Source organism: Ovis canadensis, chromosome 11 (genome assembly GCF_042477335.2).
Source record: "Ovis canadensis isolate MfBH-ARS-UI-01 breed Bighorn chromosome 11, ARS-UI_OviCan_v2, whole genome shotgun sequence".
NCBI classification, from domain to species: domain Eukaryota; kingdom Metazoa; phylum Chordata; class Mammalia; order Artiodactyla; family Bovidae; genus Ovis; species Ovis canadensis.
This window is the reverse complement of record NC_091255.1, coordinates 70,755,315-70,774,319: the sequence shown is the minus strand read 5'-3', so window position 1 is coordinate 70,774,319 and position 19,005 is coordinate 70,755,315. Positions and strand designations below refer to the sequence as shown.

At 52.3% G+C, this 19,005-nt stretch overlaps 1 protein-coding gene across 3 annotated transcripts in view; it reads right to left on the bottom strand.

Annotated features, from left to right (window-relative positions):
* The window catches only part of PRKCA (protein kinase C alpha), a 283,875-nt gene that overhangs the window by 78,652 nt on the left and 186,218 nt on the right, over window positions 1–19,005 (bottom strand). For all 3 annotated transcript variants that reach the window (XM_069542356.1, XM_069542357.1, XM_069542358.1), the window contains exon 4: window positions 2,305–2,416. In XM_069542356.1, coding sequence (XP_069398457.1) covers window positions 2,305–2,416 — 112 coding nt within the window. The remainder of the gene's footprint in view (window positions 1–2,304; window positions 2,417–19,005) is intronic.

The window sequence follows — 19,005 nt, the reverse complement described above, 5'->3', positions numbered from 1 at the left end:
GGGTGGAACTTGAAGGAGCAAAGGCCAGCACCTCTGGGGCGGCTGTGGGCCCAGGAGGGCGGCGGAGAAAGGACCCGGGCTACGTCCTGTGTCAGCCGCATCACTCGGAGCCGGTGCGCCCCGGGAAGCGCCTGCTTCTGCTCTGCCTGCTGCGAGGTGAGCCTGCAGGGGGCAGCTGACTCCCCACCAAGCAGGGATGCCCACAGCACCATCACGCTACAGGGTGTGGGAGCATGGGGAGAGGGGGTCTCCGCCGTGCACGTCAGGGGAGGGGTCTGGCCCCCGACCACCGGCTCACACTCCTCCTGCTCCAGCACGGAGCACAGACAGCAGCCCAGAGCCCCTCGGACTCCGAGGAAAAGAGTTAAAGACACAGTGCAACACACTGCTTCAGGTGGGAACACAGTCCATAAACAGAATCTGAAGCAGAACCCTAACATATAAACCAGGGGCATGTGATTTTATTAGCATGCGTGCGTGCTAAGTCACTTTAGTCGTGTCTGATTCTGTGACCCCAAGGATGCAGCCCGCCAGGCTCCTCCGTCCACAGGATCCTCCAGGCAAGAATGCTGGAGGGGACTGTTATTTCCTCCTCCTGGGGGTCTTCCCGACCCAGGGACTGAACCCGCATCTTACTTACATCTCCTGCATGGGCAGGCAGATGGATTCTTTACCACTGAGCCACCGGGGAAGCCCTTTTATTAGAATACATTTGGCTAATAAATTCAAATCTATACCCTTTACTCACTGTTAGGACATTCCTGGGTAGCCATTAACATCCTCTGATCCTAACACAACTATGAGCCGAGCTGCTGGGGATGCTCGGTGGAGACTCAGCTCAGCCTCGAGGATGCATTCACTCCTGGCCTGTGTTAAAGTTGGCAGCACCCCCAGTGCTGGTCCACCCAGAAGAGCAGAAGGGTACCCCTTAAACTGGCACCCCTGTTTAAGGGCACGGGTCATGGTCCTGGCCCACGCGGACGAGGGTGCGGCGGGAGACACATGGCTTGTTCTGCCCCGGAGTCAGTGGGCATCAGTCTCAAGGACACCTTCAACTTGTTACGTCGAGTGCCTAACACAGCCGAGTATTCACTTTTGCTCCAAGTTTTACAACAGTCAAAAGTGTGTTTACAAACGCACTTAGAATCCACACTAACCCGGAAAGCGGCCTCTTTGGAATCCGACAATCTCTGGACGCAAAGGAAACCACCTGACCACAGGGGTTTCTCGCCGCTGTTAGGGTCCAGGGCTCGGGAGGGTGCAGCCTGCGTTCTAAGAAGCTACTCGCTTCCTCCATAAAGTTCACACAGCTTGCCTTCTATGTACAGTTGACCCTGAGCGATGTGGGTTTCAACCGCACGGGTTCTCTTAGACACGGACCCCTTCCTGAGAATTACACGGCTGGCCCCTGTATCCATGGAGGGTTACCACGGACACTGAGGGAAGACAACGCAGGCGCGTGTCTTTGCTCCTTGTGGGGACGATGAGGCTGTGAGCCACAGCAGCAGCATTGTCGGGCGACAACATGCTGACTGTGCCCAAACTCTTCCTCGTCTACTAAAAAAACAGGCTCGTCATTACCGGCTCTAATTACCTTCTCCTGCCCTAAACGTGAAATCTTATTGAAACAAATAAATAGCCTGGGGGAATCTCATTACATGAGATTAATCGAAGCAAAGAGTTTCCATGAAAAAAACAGATGTCTTTCTCCCCTCCTGCAGTTGGCACACACACACAGAACAAGAAGGGAGAAGGGGGAGGGTGGGTGTCTTCCGGGATTTCATCTCTCACTGGCCTGGTAGGACCTGATCTGCCCATAATTACGCAAGACGAGGGAACTTAAAGCAAGATCCTGTTCTTATTTTCACTGTGGTTTTGGCTCCAAGGAGAGCCCACTGGATTTTTCCACAGTCCACCCACTAATTGGAGACACGGGCGGATAATGACTGTGGGTGCTCAGCTCATCTTGAAGCTGAACCAAACGTGGAATCTGGGGGTGGGGTGTCTCCTTTCAGCACGTGGCATTTGCTTGGGGGTTTGACCAGCCTGCATTTAACAGTGATTAGAGATTCCTACCATGAAAAACTGGGGCCAGCACCAACTGCATGAAATCGGGTGCTTTTTTGGGTCCATAATTAGGCGGGGAAGTCATATGATAAACTAGGACCTCGCCAGTGGAGGGATTCTATACTTTTGTAATTGAGTCCATATCTGAATGACATCTACCAGTTTTCTGAAAGCTTCCTGAGCGTCACAGGGCCCTGCTGGCCCGGGGGCCGCTGCAAGAACAGAAGGCATACTCACTGTCACACTTCATCCCCTGGTGGATGAGGCCGTAGAGCAGGGACCCGCAGTGATCGCAGAAGGTGGGGCTGCCATACGTGTGGATCTTGAACTTGTGCTTGCTCCTCGGGTCCTGCAGGGAGAAGCGGCGCACAGACCGTCAGTCACGAGAGGACCATCTCTAGGGCCAAGCCAAGCCCAGGCCTGCCCCTCCCGTCCCCATGGCAACGGTCCAGGCCGCCCGCCTGGGCCCCGTCCTCTGATGTCCTGTGACGGCGGGGCTGCTGTTCTGGGCCGGGCACCAGACACCTGCACCTCCTCTCTTTCCAGGTATGACCTGCACACGTCGGGCTTTCCACCAGAACCACCGTGTCTGGAGCCAGAGCCACCAAGGGGATCGAGGTGCCCCAGGCAAGCAGAGCGGTTCAGACAACATGGCGTGCGTGTCCCCGGGACACGGACAGACACACACACACACACACACACGCACACACACACACACACACGCTAGTGATCTTCAAAGTCTTGAGATTTGACCAATGGCCAAGACTTTAACACTGGTTCCCATCTGAGAGCTTTCAGAAATTAACTCAGAATGAGGCTCTGGCTCCTAACATGAAAAAAAAATTTTTTTTTTAAATATTCGCAACACATTTTTTTTGACGCAAAAACACCACTGATTTTATGAATAAAGTTTTATTGGAACACAGCTGCGCTCACTCCTTGCCATCTTCGCTGCAGCTACAAAGGCCGAGTTAAGCAACAGAACCCTAATGACCCACAAAAGCTAAAACACAAATTGGCCCGTACAGGACAAGTCCCCCCGTCTCTGCTTTAGGCGGTGCCGTCTGGAGGACGGTCTCTGTGTGGCGTCATCGTGACCCGAAACTTGTTAGAAACTAAATCGTGGAGCCCCTCCCCAGACCAGCTGAACTAAACTCCAGGGACAGGCTTCACCACGCCCTGCGGGTGAGCCTGAGGCCGGCAGGCACGTGACGGCGGGGAGCCTCTGCTGTAGGAGGCTTCCCCACAAATGCTGAGCCAGTGCCTGAGACATTCCAGGCGCACGTGTGTGTCTGGGCCTGAGGCAGGGCACTAGTTTACTTGGAAATGTCTCTCGGGATCAGAGAAATCGACACCTTCCTCGGGGGCTTACTTTCCTGGCCAGGAGCAGCTGAGAATGTGGTCTGAAGCGGGGGCTTCACCTCTTAACAGTTCTCCCAACATCCCAGGACGCTGGACCGAATATCACGGGCACAGGCTGGCATCAGCGCTAATCCAAAGTTCCTAGGACAGCCAGTACAGGCTGTGTGCCACCATGTGGAGGGCAGCGTGGAGGCCAGGGGGAAGGACAGCCCGTCGTCCCCACAGAAGGACGGCGTCAACCATCGGCGAGAGATAAATCCAGGCTGGCAGCTCCCACGCGGGCCCTGAGCCCGGGCGCATGGCGGCCCCAGGCAGCTGTCCTGCCAGCCGGCCGTCACATCAATCTCTGTTGGCGTGGCGCACGGGGACTCACTTCACTTTTCAGGGAGACCCAGGCTTCCTCCTCCAGGCTCTCACCTGGGAAGGTGCGGGGGGGGGGGGGGCTGCCTTCCTGGACACGGCGGGAGGAGGCCAGGAGTCCTCACACCCTAAAATCCACGCACAGCCAAGGACCGGGCCTGTGATGCAGGACAATTGACAGCAACACCGCCTCCTGCCTGGTGACCACCCCTGAGTGCAGGAGCTTCCTCACACCCGACGCCTCTCCTGTCGGAGCCTCTACAGGGTTCTGAACCCAGCCTCGACACCAGCTCAGCAGCCTCGGGAAGTCATGGCGCTCATTTACAAGGCAGAAACACGCCCGTGTCCTAGACGGGAAGTGGGGCTCAGGGAGCAAATGAGGAAGGGCTTTGCAATCTGAGAGATGTCAGGACGAATGCAAGGGAGGGCGACTTCCAACCGTAACATGCTCATTGGTCATAAAAGAGACTTCCTGAAGCACAGGGCTGAATCTGCCACTGGGCCAGAACCAAGGCTGGCAGGTACGTATTGACATTGTCTCTCGGCTTCCTGGAAACCAAAGCAAGAGGAGAAAAGAGGCAAACACAATAGGTTCTCCTGGGATGGAAAGGCCACCTGTAGGCGGAAATCTGTCTCAGCATTTCTCATCTCACATGCAGTGAACTGCCGAAACACGTGTGAGAGGGACCTGCAGGTCTTGAACAGAGCACACTTTCTGCCCTGCTCACTGGGGATGCCCACAGTCACCCACACAGAAGTGATGGCAAGTCCGGCCACGCTCGATGCCACAGACATGCGGCTCGATGCCACAGACACGCGGCTGGTCTACACACCAAAGCAGCACTACCCCCAGGCTGGCAACATTTTTTTCATCTCGTGCAATACGTGGAAATCTTACTTTTTATTTCTCCAGGCACTGGCAACCTCTCATTAAGTGGAGTGTGAAACCCGCTGTCATATGTCACAAGCCTGACATTATCTTATAATGAATGTGGGAAACGCTCTGTTCAGATGCTCTGTCGTCTACACCTTTGGGGGAGAAGAAACGTTTTTGACTAAACCAATTTTCATAGTCACCGACGAAGTCTAGCCTAGAAGTCTAAATCTAGACCTCTTAGGAAAAAATAACACAGGAGAATTTCAAGTTCTATTGGAAGCATCTACCAGCCTGCTTTTCCTACCTTAGTTTTATAATGTAGCAACATCATCGGAAAGTTTCTCAGCATTTCTACCAGGATTTTTCAAAGTCATCACCATCACATTGTAATACATCCAAAGTAAACCCATGGGTCTCCAGTGCACGGTATTTTGAGGCTGATGAGCCTTGCATTTCCGGGACAGCTTCTTGAATTATCTGTAAGCATCCAGAAGGCGTATTCCAGATAAGTTTTAAATTGCAGGCTTCCAGGATGGAGACTCATGTAGCAATGTGCAATGTGAAACCTCCAGAAGAGTTAAGACACCCTCCTTCCCCAGGAGGAAGGCAATCAATGATGCTTTCTGATGAAAATGTTTATATTCGAATGGACATCCCTTCAAAAGCCCTTTTAATCTTGTGAGTGAAATGATGGCAGGCTTTTGGCAGGAGGTCACCCTGGCGTGAATGCCCCACAGCTTTCTCAGAGGACGGAAGCAGACATCACTGAGGGCTGCAGTTCAGGGTGTAGGAGCTTCTGGAAAAGACTGTTGTTCAGTGAAGCCCTGGGGTGGGCCTTGCTCAGCCACCCAGAGCAGCGAGGCTCCTTCAAGCTGCTCCCTCTAAGCACCAGGAAGGTCCCTACTCTCACCATCTGATGTGTTCTCATGAGTCACATTTGTGAGCCAGGCTTGGGTCTAAATGTCACCCACGCAAGCAACACCAAAAACTCTGCTCCAAGGGTGAGTCTAGCATTGTTTTTGCGATCTTAAACTTCTTGGGAAGCAGGTTTTTTTTTTTTTTTTTAAAAACTCTATGACTTAAAAAATTTCTATTTAAAACTTTGTTAACCTGAGAGTACTATCAAAACCAGATTATCAGATGAAGGTGATTTTACGTAACCAGGGTACGATTCTAACCATTACATTGGACATCGCATGTTGGGCAAGCAAGCCTCTGACAGCCCTTCTCAGGCTCCAGGGCCAGCCTGCTTGCACACCACCTGCACACAGTAGGCGTACAATAAACAGTCTTTGAGGGGAAATGAAGAAATTGATGACTGATTAGGGTGTGTGTGTGTGTCGGTTGTGTCTGATTCTTCGCAACCCCACGGACTGTAGCCTGCCAGATTAGGGTGTGTGTGTGTGTGTGTGTGTGTGTGTGTCTCGGTTGTGTCTGATTCTTCGCAACCCCACGGACTGTAGCCTGCCAGACTCCACTGTCCATGAAATTTTCCAGACAAGAATGCTGCACTGGGCTGCCATCTCCTTCTCCGAGCTAATCAGGATATTCCTCATCTTTCTGATGAATGATATCTAGACTTCGTGGTTTGAGGGCTTCCCTGGTGGCTGAGACGGCAAAGAATCTGCCTTCAGTGCAGAAGACCCAGGTCTGATCCCTGGGTCGGGAAGGTGCCCTGGAGGAGGGCATGGCAACCCACTCCAGAACGCTTGCCTGGAGAATCCCAGGGACAGAGGGGCCTTGGGGGCCACAATCCATGGACAGGGACTGTAGAGTCGGACGTGACTCAGCGACTAACACTTTCACTTTTGTGGTTTGAATACTTGCATATTTAAAGCATCTTATTTTAATGTCAGAATTTCAAACTAAACCATCAAAGATTCTCTCGGAATTTGAAAACTGTGATTAATGAATGTCTATGTATGTCAGGCTTTCCTGGGATGATGGCGACGTATGAGGCTATCACAAAGTAAGGAGATGCTGGTTATGTTATAGCTTTTAATTAAGACTTCCATTTTGCTGGTGGCCGGAGGACCCCGAGCCGCCCAGCGATCCCGTGTGGCTGCTGGACTGGAGACGCTGCAGACAAGCCCCTTCATCACCGGACACAGCAGCTCTCCCTCGAGTGGGCTCATGAACCGGCTGAACCATCGCCAAATAAATTCGGCTGGGTCCGTGGCAATTCGGATGACGTAGAGAATGTATCTCACTTCTAAAACCCAAGCCTTGTAGACGGCGTTTAAAGGCTCTCTCGCTGTAACTGCTGAAGCTGGTCTGTCTCCTCGCTTCCCCAGAGGCAAGCTGCTGGTGCATCTGTCGAGGGGAGGGAGGTTTGACTGTTCTCTCTCTGAGGCTTAATTATAACCCGGTTTTCACGCGGACGTCATTATGTTTTATGCTTCCCTTGGCGGCTTGCTCTTTTCCTCAGACGATACATCTTGGAGACCTGTCCACGTCGTTACAGAGAGACCTAACTCATGCGATTTAAGCATTCCCTAATATAAGTAAAGTATGGCTTATTTAGCCTTGCTGCTAGAGATTTATATAGTGTTTTTTTAAAGAGTCTGCCTCTTCACATTTAATGATGACGGAATCTTGCATAGCTGGGCAAAGAGCCCGCAAGAATCTTTCTGCCACTTTGACGAAGTGGGCCAGCTGTAGGTGTGAGTGTCATTCGTCAGAATAAAATGGGGCTTCGAGCATGTGTGCTCACTCCCGCCAGTCGTGTCTGACTCTGGGACCCCGTGGACTACACCCTCCAGGCTCCTCTGTCCGTGGGATTCTCCAGGCAAGAATACTAGAGTGGGTTGCCGTGCCCTCCTCCAGGGGATCTTCCCGATCCAGGGATCGAACTCACACCTCTTACGCCTCCTGCACTGGCAGGTGGGTTTACCACTAGGGCCACCTGAGAAGCCTGGGGTTTCATTAAGATGAAAAATTAACCAGCACCAGATAGAAGACCCTTGGTTCTATTTCAGAGCAGGACACGTTCAGCAAGGCTGGTGGGCCCCTCATCCTCCTACAGGACAGAGCAAGCAGTGGGGGCAAGAACACAGCCCCCCCACATTCCTGCACCTCTGGACTGATACTCTACTCGGGAGCTCAAGGGTGTTTCTCCAAGGATATAGCATTCGTTTTCCTTTCCTAAAGTCAACCTGACTCCCTAAGGAAAAAAATCGACTATTATATTTGTCTGTCTTACAACCCACGTCTCCTGTGTCTCCGGCACTGGTTGGTGGGTTCTCTACCACTCTGGGTGCCGGGACAAAGCTGCTGTGTGGATTTCACCAGCATTTACACGGACTCACTCGCGTGTGTGTAGTTCCGTGGTGACACTCACGCTCATGATGTCGAAGGGCTCCAGCCCCACAAGGAAGCCCCTGCACCATCTGCCCCCAGAGCCAACCCTCCCCGACCCTAACCGCTGGCAAGCGCCCACCTGTTCTCTACGAGATAAACCTTCACAGCATTTTTGAAAGCACCAAACAATATTTGTTCTGATGAAGGATTTCGTTAGCGCCAGTGCCTCAGTCTGAGGGGGAATCAGACTAGAGCCCAAGAAGCATCTTAATTCTGTGAGCCCTTGCCAGCTCTCAGCGGCTGTCTCCTGAAAAAACATTCATGGCCAAGTTTAGAGGACTGAGAACAGATCAGAGACACATGGAAACACATTTGATTCCAGAGTCTTGTTTCATTTAGCAAAGACAGAAGTGGGTTGATGTTCGCACGAGGAGCCGCGCCCGATGCTTGAGATGGGGTGGGATGCTCCTACACACGGGACGTGGTGGAGGTGGACGATGGGTGGGGAGGGACACCGCGTGGATTTTTGTCAGGGACTCGAAAAGGCCCAGCGTTACTTGCAGGAAGGCTGGGTTTCCGACCTCCCTTTCAGACTGGAAGATCCCCAAGCAGCTGGTATTTGTTCAACTGATGAAACACAGAGGAGGCAGAAACTGCGTCCCCGCCTCTTTCCCGTCTGCGGAGTCCAAAGGGGGCAGACAGGGGGGAGTGTGTCCTCCCCCTGCAGCCTCGGCCTCCTCGCCCACGCTGCTCGGTGCTCCCAACAGCCACCTCCCGAGAGGCCGTCCTCTCCAAGTGACGGTCCATGCTCACTTCCTGATGTCTGGCAAGCTCTCTGCTTACAACCTTATTTTTTTCTTAATGTGCAGCTTATCATAAAATATTATTAGTTACCATTATTAATTTTCAATTGTTTATTTACATGTTCACTTATGAAATAAAATCATTAGTTAAAATAAAATAGAAAGGAAAATTATATACTTGGGGTATGCTTCGCTCAAAAACGACAGTGTATGGATTTGCTTGTTTCCTTAAGAATCATATAAACAGACTGGTCTGTCTTTTTTAAATTTTTTTAATCCGTTCCTATCAAACATTTTTCGATGTTGTTAACTACAAAGCAGTCTCACGTCACACGGCATGGTATTTCATCCTAAGGCTGTACATCCCACGGCATGGAATTTCATCCTAAGGCTGTACATCCCACGGCATGGTATTTCATCCTGAGGCTGCACCATTTCTGACGTGACCAACCCCCAATTCCTGCGCATTCAGGTCACTTCCAGTTTCGCTGCTACTAACACGCTGCCACCGGTGCCTGTGAACACACGGTGCAGGAAAGCGCAGGGACACCATCCAGGTTCAGCCTCCAGATCCCCTTTCCACTCCTGGAGTGGCAGGCAGATACCGCTGAACCCCACCAGAGGGGAACAGCGTGACATCAGGGAAGGGAGGGCAGAGGAGACCCGACGGCTGTCCCCATCGTCACTGCGGGAGCGAACGGGAAGCCTGCCGGTACAGCTCCCACAAAGCCGCGTTTCAGAGCCGGGGGTGGGGGGGCCCTCGCCTTCACCATCAGCTACTCCAGAGAAGTTAAAACAGGCTTGGATTTTATTCAGCCTCAACGACACGTGCAATTTGAACATTCCGTTCGTTCCGGAAGGCGATTTTTCTGTTATTCTTGATCAAGCCCACGGCCTCCGACAGCCAAACCGGTGCCGTTTCACAAAGAATCTGATCGGTGCTCAGAAGACGGCATGTTCTGTGCACAGAGACATTTCTACAGGGAAGCACACCCCTCACCCCGGGAGACTGCCTCATCACGGACAAGGAGACGGGGTGTGTCCGTCAGCCCAGGGGACCCACCGCAGCGCCCACTGAGCTAACCGCCAGCTATGGGCGAGCACTTGAAATGCAGTGACTCTACTGAGGACCTGAATTTTTGTTTATCTTAATCCGTTTAGATTTAAACAGCCACAGGGGCCAGGACTCAGAGAACACCTTCCTAGAGACGAGTTCAAGCACACGCTCCCTTCTCCTGTTGCCCAGGCTCCCGGCCACGTCTGGCTCTTTGTGACCCCATGGACTGCGGCACGCCAGGCCTCCCTGTCCTCCACTGTCTCCCGGAGCCGGCCCACGCCCACGCCCACTGAGTCGGTGACGCCACCATCTCATCCCGTCACCACCTTCCCCTTCTGCCCTCAGTCTTTCCCAGCATCAGGGCCTTTTCCAAGGAGTCAGCGCTTTGCATCAGGTGGTCAAGATACTGGGGCATCAGCTTCAGTCCTTCCAATGAACATCCTTTCTCCTGCTCCTCCTCCAAAGCATCACGAGGGCAGAGTCGCCAGACAAGCTGGCCTGCGACTCAGGGGCTGGACACCGCCCTTGAGCTGGCCCTTGGACACTCGCCTCACGCCCCTGCCCGAGGCCGGGCTTCCTGCCTCCATCAGGTCTCAGGGGCTTCCGCCCACAGCCACTCCGTGTTCACGCGGCCGACACACTGAGGCCACACGCGGCCGACCGGCTGAGCAACAACAAGCCGACGCAGTGTCGTGACTCTCACTAAGCGGATTTTTAGAGAACTTTTTCTTGACCTGGACTCTGAACTTAGTTTCAAATCTTTGCCAAGTTTTAATTCAGGGAACACAGCTGAAGATCAGCAGTTTAAAGACACACCTGGACCGCAAAGTCATCACCAAGAAAACGCCAGCTCGTGGGCCTCAAGCACTCAGGCATTTCTTGACTTGGCTCTGTTAGGTCTGAAGACTGCAGCCACAGATTTCGCTTACTGGACGGTTCAGTTCATCTAAAGCTTCAGGGAGGAAGAAGCCACCTTTCCTGAACAGCAAGATCAGCCTGAGTTTTCCCTATGGAACTTCCAGTTCCTGGACAGACGGTTACTTCCTGCCTGGAGGTGGGACGGCAACCTCACAACCAGACGTGATGCAGTTCCTTCGAAGGCGGAGGACACTGGAAACTCTCTTACAAGGGAGCGGGGGTTTTCACTGTCTCAGGAAGCCAGGCCGCAGTGAAGAGGGGCCGTCCAGAGACTGGCCAAGCGGCTCCCCAGCTTCTCCCCGTCTCATCACGTTTTCGCGAGTCAGGGACAAGCGGGACGGGTGGTGTCTTGTCTCTCCCGCTGCCGTCTCGGGACGGGGTGACTTGGCGCTCCCGGGAGGCGGCAGACTCGGCTCTGGGAGACACGAGTTCACGAGTCTGTTCTCAACGACCTCTGTGGCCACTGAAGGGAGCATGTGACAGTCTGGCTGACTGGAAAACTTGTTTAATTACCAAAAAACAAGGCTGTTTTCTTCAATATTTTGGGCTGTCTCTAAGGAACAGCTACCCACATCTGCATGTAGCCGCCTCCCTCACGTTATAACCTCAGAATGGGCTTCAGTTCAGTCGCTCAGTCATGTCCGACTCTTTGCGACCCCATGAATCGCAGCACGCCAGGCCTCCCTGTCCATCACCATCTCCCGGAGTTCACCCAGACTCATGTCCATCGAGTCGGTGATGCCATCCAACCGTCTCATCCTCTGTCGTCCCCTTCTCCTCCTGCCCCCAATCTCCCCCAGCATCAGAGTCTTTTCCAATGAGTCAACTCTTCGCATGAGGTGGCCAAAGTACTGGAGCTTCAGCTTTAGCATCATTCCTTCCAAAGAAATCCCAGGGCTCATCTCCTTCAGAATGGACTGGTTGGATCTCCTTGCAGTCCTTGGGACTCTCAAGAGTCTTCTTCAACACCACAGTTCAAAAGCATCAATTCTTTGGCGCTCAGCTTTCTTCACAGTCCAACTCTCACGTCCATACATGACCATAGGAAAAACCATAGCCTTGACTAGACAGACCTTTGTTGGCAAAGTAATGTCTCTGCTTTTCAATCCGCTATCTAGGTTGGTTATAACTTTCCTTCCAAGGAGTAAGTGTCTTTTAATTTCATGGCTGCAGTCACCATCTGCAGTAATTTTGGAGCCCCCCCCAAAATAAAGTCTGACACTGTTTTCACTGTTACCCCAGCTAGTAAAGTAATGCTCAAAATTCTCCAAACCAGGCTTCAGCAATACGTGAACTGTGAACTTCCAGATGTTCAAGGTGGTTTTAGAAAAGGCAGAGGAACCAGAGATCAAACTGCCAACATCCACTGGATCTTTGAAAAAGCAAGAGTTCCAGAAAAACAGCTATTTCTGCTTTACTGATTATGCCAAAGCCTTTGACTGTGTGGATCACAATCAACTGTGGAAAATTCTGAGAGAGATGGGAATACCAGACCACCTGACCTGCCTCTTGAAAAACCTGTATGCAGGTCAGGAAGCAACAGTTAGAACTGGACATGGAATAACGGACTGGTTCCAAATAGGAAAAGGAGTACATCAAGGCAATGTATTGTCACCCTGCTTATTTAACTTCTATGCAGAGTACACCATGAGAAACGGTGGGCTGGAGGAAGCACAAGCTGGAATCAAGATTGCCTGGAGAAATATCAATAATCTCAGATATGCAGATGACACCATCCTTATGGCAGATAGTGAAGAGGAGCTAAAAAGCCTCTTGATGAAAGTGAAAGAGGAGCGTGAAAAAGTTGGCTTAAAGCTCAACATTCAGAAAACGAAGATCATGGCATCTGGTCCCATCACTTCATGAGAATGGGCTTAGGAAAGGGTCAAGAAAAATCCGCATCTTACGGGTGGCTTCACTCCCGAGTTCCTTCCTTCCCTTCTCAAGGTTTCACAGGGCCTCTGAACACGTCTTAGAACCTCTGCTCGGTGAGGTTTTGCCGGGAGAGGCCGAGCAGGGGAGAGGAGGGCTGGGCTCTGCCCATGCCCAGGGCTGGAGGACCTGGCCGGCAGGCCATCCCCAGAGGGCTCTCAGTTCACAGATGAAGATAATGATACTCATCTGAGGGCTGTGTTACACCCTGTGCTGCATATACAAACCAGCCTTAATGGGTATTTCTAGACTTCCCACGGGGAGAACAGGCCATGTGAAAGTGCCAGGCATTCACCTGTCCCTTCCCCCCGGGTAAAGGGAGAACCGCCAGGCCTGCTTGCGGCCGCCTGCGGCCCCGGGAGGGGTGCTGCCCGCGGAGTCGAGGGCCAGTGGGCCGGGGAGCGGCGGTGACGGAGGGAGCACCGTCTGTTTCTCTGCATCACCCTGATCTGGCGTCCACAGTGCAGCCTTCGTCAGAGGCGCCCGGCTGCGGCCACCTTGGTGAGAAGCACGTCAGCCATTCTGCAAAGCCACTCTCCCACCCTCCGTCCTCCGACCGACTCCGAATACGTGTCCTGGAAAACTGCCGAGACTGGAGGGCTTTTTAAACCCATAAGCCTTCCTTTCTCAGCCCCCGAGGCAAAGGTGTGTGATAGTGGGGGCTAACTGTGCTCCATGGGACCAGCTTCATGCATACGGCTTCCCTTCCTTGCCCATTTCTGAGGGAGAGTCTAGAAATAAGGTTCTAGAAATAAGACAGAGTCAAGATGATGGACCGATGGACTGAAGGGGTGCAGGGAAGAGGCAGGAAGCGTCCACAGCTGCAGCGTCGGCTCTGGTCTCTCCAGCTGTGCCCTCTCTCAGCTGTTCAGTGGGGGTGCTGTCACTAGCTCAGCCCATGTCCTCGAGGGAAGCGGACACGCAGTGTCTAGAAAGTGAGCTTCCCTGGCGGCTCGATGCTAAAGAATCCACCTGGCAGTGCAGGAGACGCAGGGTCGATCCTTGGATCGCGAAGACCCCCCGGAGCCGGGAGTGGCTACCCACTCCAGTACTCTCGCCTGGAGAGGTCCATGGACAGAGGAACCTGGCTGCAGTCCCGAGGGTTGCACGGCTGAGTGACTAACACCTCCGCTGCACTTTTTGGAAGCTGGAGGCAGACGGCCTGTGCTGGCAGCTCCAGGCCAATCCACGCATAAGTCACCCAAACGGAGGCAACAGGTGCCTTAGGGACAAACCTTGGCCTGTCCCCCGGTTCACCATCATTTCTCTGTTCTGATCTCCATGGTCCTGTAACCCCCCAGCCCGCCCCGGGGACATCGGCAACGCTGGTGTAAGTCAGATAATGACATGAGGCTTCTGGTGACAGATGGACCAAGCCCTTCTGAAGAACAAAGACGGGCCTCGGAGCCAGCCCAGGAGCCAGGAGAGGAACAGACCCGAGGACCAGATGCGCACAGGAGGAAGCAAGCCCACACCAGGCAGGCTGACAGGCACGGGCGGGCGCAGGCTGCCCCAGGCCGCCCCCTGCCCCATCAGGCCCTGAGATGAGACGGCGCCCGGACGTCTGTGCCTTTGATCTCGGGCTCCTCGTTTATTTCATCAGGAAGAGGCTGAGGGGAACACGGTGTAATGCATTTTGTGCCACTTTTCCAGAGGCTGTGGTTTATAAATCTTCTGTGCTAATCAGAATGATAAATGAGGAAACTTAATTCAAAAAATGTTTTATATCATAAGCTGTGCAGGCCTGTGTCCCCGTCTCACTCAAGCCCCCAGCCAGCTGCAGGGAGGCTGGAATTCCTGCTCCTGGACTGAGGCTGACTGTGGTCCTCCCTTCAAAGCCCCTGGTTACTTCCTCGGGCCCTGAGAGACCCTTCACAACCCCCCAACCCCCGCCCCGCTCCTGCCTAAACTACCAGCCACTTGGCTCTTCTCCAGATCGATCTCTCTGGAATACAAGCTTACATCACTCGTTGGTGGTGGTGGTGTTCACTTGCTAAGTCACGTCCGACTCTTTGTGACCCCATGGACTGCAGCACGCCAGGCTTCCCTGCCCCTCACTATCTCCCGGAGCTTGCTCAAATTCATGTCCATTGAGTCAATGATGCCATCCAACCATCTCATCCTCTGCTGTCCCCTTCTCCTGCCTTCAACTTTCCCCAGCATCAGGGTTTTACCACAGTTGCAACTAATTAGTTAATTAACTGTGTGACGATGGCTCAGAGCAAACGTGTCTTTAACGTGCAACCTCCAGCCAGTGGTCTCCATCAGCGTGGGGACGGGCTCCGGTGGCTGCGGGCAGAGGCGCTGTGCTTGCGGCGGCTCCGGCCCAGCCTGGGTGTGAGCCACGGAGCTGGACGGAAGCGGCCGCTGTGCCTCATTCACAGGCGGCTCTACACTTAAGCACGGGCTGTTTGAGAAACCACACGCAAGGCTGCTGTTCTGGAGCAGGATGTTTATACCTGGAAACAGGGCTTCCACACACGGCTCACTTCCCAGACCAGCCCCTCTGACCCCAGTGACCCCAGTGCCCTGGAGACCATAATGCCAGCCCCTCTGACCCCAGTGACCCCAGTGCCCTGGAGACCATAATGTCAGCCCCTCTGACCCCAGTGCCCTGGAGACCATAATGTCAGCCCCTCTGACCCCAGTGCCCTGGAGACCATAATGTCAGCCCCTCTGACCCCAGTGCCCTGGAGACCATAATCCCATGACTACAGACACCAGACAACGCCGGTTACCAGCTGAACACTAGCTTCTTCCCGCCTTTGTCACAGAGTCTCCATTTTAGCTGGGCACACTGAGATCCACACTGAAGGAAACACTTTTCCAGCATTAGTGTGGTCATGAGACAAATTAGATACAGGTGAAGGGTTACATGGACTTCCTGAAGAGCTGCTTAAAGAGAGGTGCCCTTTTTGCCCTTTGGGTGGCATGGAACACCAACCCGAGGGCTGGAGCTTCAGCAGCCATTCTGGGGCCGAGGGGACTATGCACGGCAGCCATGGGCTCGGACAGCATAGCAGAGAGACCTTGTTCTGTAGAAATGCTCCATAAACCCTGCCTACCCGCTCTGTATTCGGTTCACGTGGAAAGGAAACAAGTGCTCTTATTTAATCTGCTGTTATTTGAGATTTTCTACTGTACACAGCTGCACGCAATTCTCAACGGTACACCCATGAATAACAACATCTTTGCGCAGAGACGGGACGTCTGCTGAACATCTGCCCCTAAAGCCTCTCTGGCAACAGTCACAAAAGGAGCATGCACACACCTCCAAAAAAGCCAGAGAAGGAAAAGCCCAGTAAAAGGAAGCAACGTTGCAGGGCCCTTCATATGTGACAGCCGCAGAGCTTCTCAGCCACTGCAACGACAGCTCAGTCGGTACAGGACCTGCCTGCCACGCAGGAGACCCCGGGTCGACTCCTGGGTTGGGAAGATCCCCTGGAGGGTGGCATGACAACCCACTCCAGTATTCTGGCTGCAAAGAGTCAGACACGACTGAGTAACTTTCACTTCACAATGTCGCACAAGGTGACTATGAATTACTGCTTCCTTTTTACAGACGAGGAAATGGAGGTTCAAGTGGCTCAAGACTGTGCCAAACCAGCCCTTAAATAGCCAAGTAAGAGCTAGTATGTGGCATGAGATAGACATAGGTATGGTAACAAGTAAGACGTGGTAACATTTTTAAGATCCTGCCAACAAATTTAGTAAATTGAAATTATATCAGAAGCCGGAATAAAAAGAAGGTGCTGGTAAGGAATCTGCCTGCAATGCAGGAGACCTGGATTCAATCCCTGGGTTGGGAAGATCCCCTGTAGAAGGAAAAGTCTACCCTTTCCAGTATTCTGGCCTGGAGAATTCCATGGACTATACAGGCCATGGGGTCACAAAGAGTCAGACACGACTGAGCGAGTCTCACTTCACGTGAACTAATTAAATGAGGTAACACAGGTGAAGGTGCCTGCGAAGCAGCAAAGACCCTAAGACACCAGCTCCCATCTGGGTTTCTCAAGAGCTCTTCTCGAAATGCACAGACACACACCACCACCGCCACCCCAACTTCTAAGAGATATCTTCAGTTCAGTTCAGTTCAGTCGCTCAGTCGTGTCCGACTCTTTGCGACCCCATGAATCGCAGCACGCCAGGCCTCCCTGTCCATCACCAACTCCCGGAGTTCACTCAGACTCACATCCCTTGAGTCAGCAATGCCATCCAGCCATCTCATCCTCAGTCGTCCCCTTCTCCTCCTGCCCCCAATCCCTCCCAGCATCACAGTCTTTTCCAATGAGTCAACTCTTCGCATGAGGTGGCAAAGGTACTGGAGTTTCAGCTTTAGCAACATTCCTTCCAAAGAAATTCCAGGGCTGATCTCCTTCAGAATGGACTGGTTGGATCTCCTTGCAGTCCAAGGGACTCTCAAGAGTCTTCTCCAGCACCACAGTTCAAAAGCATCAATTCTTAGGCACCCAGCCTTCTTCACAGTCCCACTCTCACATCCATATGTGACCACTGGAAAAACCATAGCCTTGACTAGATGGACCTTTGTTGGCAAAGTAATGTCTCTGCTTTTCAATATGCTATCTTAGAAATATCTAAAATATATCTTATCAGATTATTTTGTTTGGGGGGTAACATACATGGAAACCTGCAATCAGTTAAAGAGTCGTACCTAAATAACGAAGTGGCTAGGTTTATATTCTAGGTGGAATATAGCAACCCAATGACATTCTACCCAGATCCTCAGAGTGAGACCTGATTTGGAAACTGGGTGTTTGCAGATGTCACTGGTTAAGGTGAGGTTGCCCTGGGTTAGGGCAGGACCTACATCCAGTGACTGGTGTCCTTATAAGAAGAGGAGAGACAGGCAGGCACACACGGTCAGGAGGCAGCCACAAGACGATGGAGACAAGAGCCGGAGTGCAGGCTGAGGATGGCCGGGGTGCTCGGAAACTGGACGGACGAGGGAGAGCCTTCACTGGGAGCACGGCTCTGCCACCTTCGACGTGGACTCCCAACCTCGGGACCCTGAGAGCACACCTAGGTCACTTTAAGCTACCGGCTTGTGGTGACGCACCACAGCACCCCCAGGAAATGGGGGGCCTGCACACGGATTCAGAGCATCAGGGAGCACCGAGCAACGAGAGGAAGATGCGGAGGCCACGTCGGCGTGAGAAAAACAGCTCTCCTCCCTCCTCGCCCTCTCTCCCCCTCCTCCCCTCTCTCTCCCCGCCCTCTCTCTTTCCCTCTCTCCCCTCCGGGCCTCTCTCCCCCTCCTCCCCTCCTCCTCACCTTCCCCTCCCTCCCTCTCTCTCCCCCCCTCCCTCCCTCTCTCTCCCCTCCTCCCCCCTCCCTCCCTCTCTCTCCCCCTCTCCCCAACCCTGCCTCTCTCTCTCCTGTAGACTGCTATGCAGCTGACCTTTAGTTCTGCCCCTGACCAACGGACTCAACTCTAGAGAGTACACCAGATTCCAGGACCCTGGCTGAGAACTCCAGGAACCAAGGCTGAATTTCATCTGTTACTGAGGTGAGAAAATGCATACATCAAATGTACTAACAAACAGCCACTAATTAGATTTTGGGACAAGACTTGATTTTATCCTGGAACTATAAGCAATCCTTGTACACAGTTGAAACTTGTGTATATTTGCCTAATTCTAAACTTCATGCGCTATTCTTCTGAAATTGACATAATCAAGTTTAGGATAGTTATGTTCAAAATACCAAATGAATAAACATGACTTCACACATCCTCTATAGTTTCACAAGCCTGAGATGAAGAAACGCAATTATGACAATTTAAAGACAGAGACAATACTTTCCTGCAACTGTTTGCAACGACAAAAAAAAGAGTTTTCTTCCCCTGGAAAAATTCACAATACCACAAATGAGACACTTATCTCTTGAGCTTTCATATAACTTAGTTTCCAAAAAACCCCTAAGAGAATCAGCGAAATAGTCTCAACTGCACATATGAGTTTCAAATTTATATAACACTTTTATGAAAAATTCACAAATCTCAAAATGTTCTCAAAGTAAATCGGTTACCCCACTAACTCAGCGTTCCCTTCAGTAACTCAGCACCTACCCTAACAGGCTATAAAAGGATTCAGAATTCCATCTGTGTTATATCTACTGTATTGATACAAGCAATATCAGGTTTCTCCAACCAGGAAATGCTTCCTGAAACTCCGTCACATGAACAACAGGCCCAGCACTCTGTCCTCGTGTCTCTTTGGAGTTTAAAACATTTTCTATTTATTCATCCATTTTCTGTTCACATGGAGACATGTGCTTAAAACACAGTAAGTACTGCACTCTTTCAACTT